Raw genomic sequence first — 3,943 nt, forward strand, 5'->3', positions numbered from 1 at the left:
AGTTTTGAGGAGGGGTGGGACCTCAGACAGGTACAATGCCATAGACTACACCCTCCAAACCAGTCAGTCCCTCATGGGGAACCATTGTTGCCAATCTCCAGGTGAGGGCTGGAGACCACTCAAAATTACAATTGCTCTGCAGAAGGGAGGGCGGAAGTCAGCTGAAGTCAAAGGGGCAGATAATGGTAGGTTGATGGTTAGCTGCGAAGGAGATGGGGTTGCCAACTCCAGGCTGGCAAATTCCTGGGGATTTGAGGGGTGGAGCCTGGAGAGGGTGGGGTTTGCGGAGGGGTGGGACATCAGACAGGTAGAATGCCATAGACTCCACCCTCCAAACCAGCCATTTCGTCCTGGGTAACAATTGTTGCCAATTTCCAGGTGAGGGCTACATATCACTCAAAATTACAACTGCTCTTCAGGGAGCAGAGATCAGTTCCTCTGGAGAAAACAGTGGACTCTGTCATTATACCCTGCTGAGGTCACCACAGCAAAATGACACTGTTTGCCCAAAGCCAAAGCACTCCCCCAGAGCCTCTTTCCACAACGGGCTTTACTGCTAGTGCATACAGAATACACAAATAAATAAACTGAAGAGGGGAAAAACAGTGCAGAGGGAATGCGTGCAACTGCAAAGTCACCCCTTAAGGCTTGACTCCTCGGATTCTCTGGAGCAAGCTGTCAGTGCAGAAGGGGCCAATGTCTGTATTATACCTGTATTTTTCCCTGGTGCAGCTAATAGCAGGGTTTGGGGGAGATGGGGGCGTAATTTTATTTGGTGCATGGTGTGGGAGATTAACACACACACCCCAGTGCTATGCCCACCAATGCCATGCCCCCTCACTGGTTTGCTTGTTAATCTGAATTAAATTTTGGGAAGATGTGTTCATAGATTGGCCCTAAAGCCTCAAAGATTAATAACAAATATAGTTTGGTAGACACAGTCCCCAGTTGCAAAGAAGAATACAAGAAATACGAGATGTATTTATTTTCTGTTGAGTATTAGTTAAAGCAAAATATGCCATCTGTAAAAAGAGTTTTAAAACATGGAGAAATTATGAAGTGGTGCTGTGGTGAAAATCTTACTGCATTTCCCCATCATCTCAGTGGCAAGACCCTTCCCGTAGCTGCCCCCTTAGCCACCTGTGTTAAAACTATGCACTTCATGTGCTTCTTTGTTTAAGGAACCGTTTTGGTCCTGTGCTGCGATCCAAATGATGCAGCCACAAAAGTGGCTGTATAGGCAAGAGGCACATTGTTTTACAGCATTATGTCACTGCTGACATTTCTGTTTATCAGAAAATCGAGGAAATTGCATCCCATCAGCCTGAAACTTGGTGCAGCAGTCTACTTGGAGATGGATGTGATACAGCCAAATTGACAAAAAATCCCACTCAGAGTGTCTCTCTAATAGAAATTGTTAAAATTTGCCTAGATGAAAGTGCTGAAAGTTTACAGCTGGTTTTTGTGCACTCAAGGCATAAATGTAATTTTCCCTTTTGCTGTTTTTTGTTGAACATTTACAGTGTCTTGCTCTCACTGCTTTGATGAAAATCTGTTGTAATGTAATAGGGCTGTCAGCTCATTGTTAGGAAATACCTGGAGATTCTGCGGATCGAGCCTGGGAGGGGAGGGGTTTGCAGAGGGGAGGGACCTCAGCAGAGTATAATTCCCATAGAGTCCACTCTCCAAAGCAGCCCATTTTCTCCAGAGGAACTGAACTGGGCTGTCTGCTGAGCAACTGTAATAGTGAGAAATCTCCAGGTGCCACCTGGAGGTTGGCAAACCCATGTAATGAGATTCCAGACTTCCCATTTAAATTATTCACTGAAGCAGGGTCAAGTTCCAGAAAAGATGGAGGATGTTAGCACTGCAGTCCTCTGCAGAGTCCCTCACTACTCCCCCCGGAATATTCCCGCATAGGATTGCACAGTGGCTGGTATTTTGTGTGAGACCTTCATGCTGAGTCACGGTGCGCTCTCCTTACTGCAGCTCTTTCCTTTGCTCTTCCAGTGCTGCTGCTCCTCCTCCCTCCTCCTCTGAGATTGTGGGTGCAACCTAAATATGGAAAAAATTAATAAGAGTTCGGTTACGTGCCAAAATTGGTGACAGGGAATGCATGTTTGAAGAAATGATTTTAGCAATAATAACAATGTAGAAAGAAATCTTAAAGGTAGTGAAATGGGGCCTGGTTATGAGTGAGCATGAAATGCCCAGTTGTACAATGTCTGTATATTGCTCACATGGTGCAGAAGTTTAGGTTGGTAGCCTTAAGTTTCCATATCTTTCGGATCATGACCGAAATGGTCAGTTCCTTACATTGTACACCCTTCTTAGTCCAGCAACATAACTCTGGTTAGGTTTGCACTGTTAGTTCTTGTCTTAAGCAATACAATTTTTATTAGATTGGCCAGCTAGGAGTCCTGGGGCCGACCGATATGCTAGCAGAACAGATATCTTTCATTGTAACTACCAAACAAGGCAAACCTGCTGCCTTACTGATCTTTTCTGGTCTCCCAGGCTGGGAGTTAACATGACTGGCTGGATCTCTGGCAGGAAACTCTTCTCTCCTTCCCCTGTATATAAATAACTCTGGAACCTAACACAATACAACTTTGCCTCAGCCTTCTCCTCTTACTTCTTTTTCATTTTCTGTGATTAAATGCGCAGCAAAGTCCAGGAACATTGGTGGTGGAAAGTGCCGTCAAGTCGCAGCTGACTTATGGCGACTCTGTAGGGTTTTCATGATTAGAGACGTTCCGAGATACTACTTTACACAGAGAGTGATTAAAATGTGGAATTTGCTGCCATTGGATCTAGTGATGGCCATAGGAATAAACAACTTTAAAAGGGGGTTAGATAGATTCATGGTCTGTCAGTGGCTACTAGCCTTGGTGACTGAGGGGTACCTCCACATTCAGAGGCACTAATCCTCTGAATCCCAGAGCCAGGAGGCAACATCAGGGGAAGGCCTTGGTCTCTACCCCCTGTTGTTAGCCTTCCAGAGGAACTGGCTGGCCCCTGTGTGAGACGGGATGCTGGACTAGAGGGGCCCTCCCTGGTCTGATCCCGCAGGGCTCTTCTGAGGTTCTTATGAAGTGGTTTTGCCATTGCCTGCCTCTGCATCACAACCTAGGTATTCCTTGGCTGTCCCCCCTCCAAATACTAGCCAGGGTGACTCTGCTTAACTTCCAAGATCTGACAAGATTGGGCTATCCTGGGCTATCCTTAAATATCCTTTTTTCTGTCACCTGAGAGTTCTGATTTTAACAAGAAAGTAAGGGTATGTTATAGTACTAGGTTGCAAAATGCCATTTATCCATCTGTATACTAAATCTTCTTAGAGACTTTCTGTAGGTTGTCATATTTAATCGGCTTCCACATTCTTTACAAACTCTTTAAGGAAAATTCAGCATTATTTCCTTATAGAAAATAATAATGTAATCACCTTGTATTGCTGTGTGCTACTTTCTTGAGTCTCCTTTTTTGTTGGTGTTCATATCTACATAAATATTAACCTTCTCTCTTGGAAGTCTGACTCCTGCAGGGCATCGGCACCTACAGCTGAGAAAGAGAAGTCTTCCAAATGTTGCCATATCAGTCTTCCAGACGGCTCCTCCTATACAATGTCAGTCAGATCGGGATTCTCAATCAAAGAGATGTTGTTGGGGTTCTGCGAGAAACATGGCATTAATATAGCTGGAGTAGATCTGTTCTTAATTGGTGGCGATAAGGTATTTGTCCTTCTGTTATCATTATTAAATGCCAAATCACCTTATTTCCTTAGTGTTTTTCTACCTATTCCTGCACCCATAATTTGACTGTTAAAAAAAGAGTAAAATGCATTTCCACAAGAGGAGCAAGTAATCTTAAAGTATGTCTTCTTCACATTCTTCACAGTAGTGGTTGTCGTTTCTTTTATTTTCAATCTGTTTATGTCATTCCT

General features: G+C 44.2%; 1 protein-coding gene across 1 annotated transcript in view; it reads left to right on the plus strand.

Moving 5' to 3' along the window:
* RGS12 (regulator of G-protein signaling 12) overlaps positions 1 to 3,943 on the plus strand; it is a 132,081-nt gene that overhangs the window by 105,800 nt on the left and 22,338 nt on the right. Inside the window, 1 exon segment of the mRNA XM_015407088.1 lies at positions 3,531 to 3,731. Within this exon segment, the coding sequence (XP_015262574.1) occupies positions 3,531 to 3,731 (201 nt within the window).

Source organism: Gekko japonicus, unplaced genomic scaffold (assembly GCF_001447785.1).
Source record: "Gekko japonicus isolate JY-2015 unplaced genomic scaffold, Gekko_japonicus_V1.1 scaffold2545, whole genome shotgun sequence".
Classification (NCBI taxonomy): Eukaryota; Metazoa; Chordata; class Lepidosauria; order Squamata; family Gekkonidae; genus Gekko; species Gekko japonicus.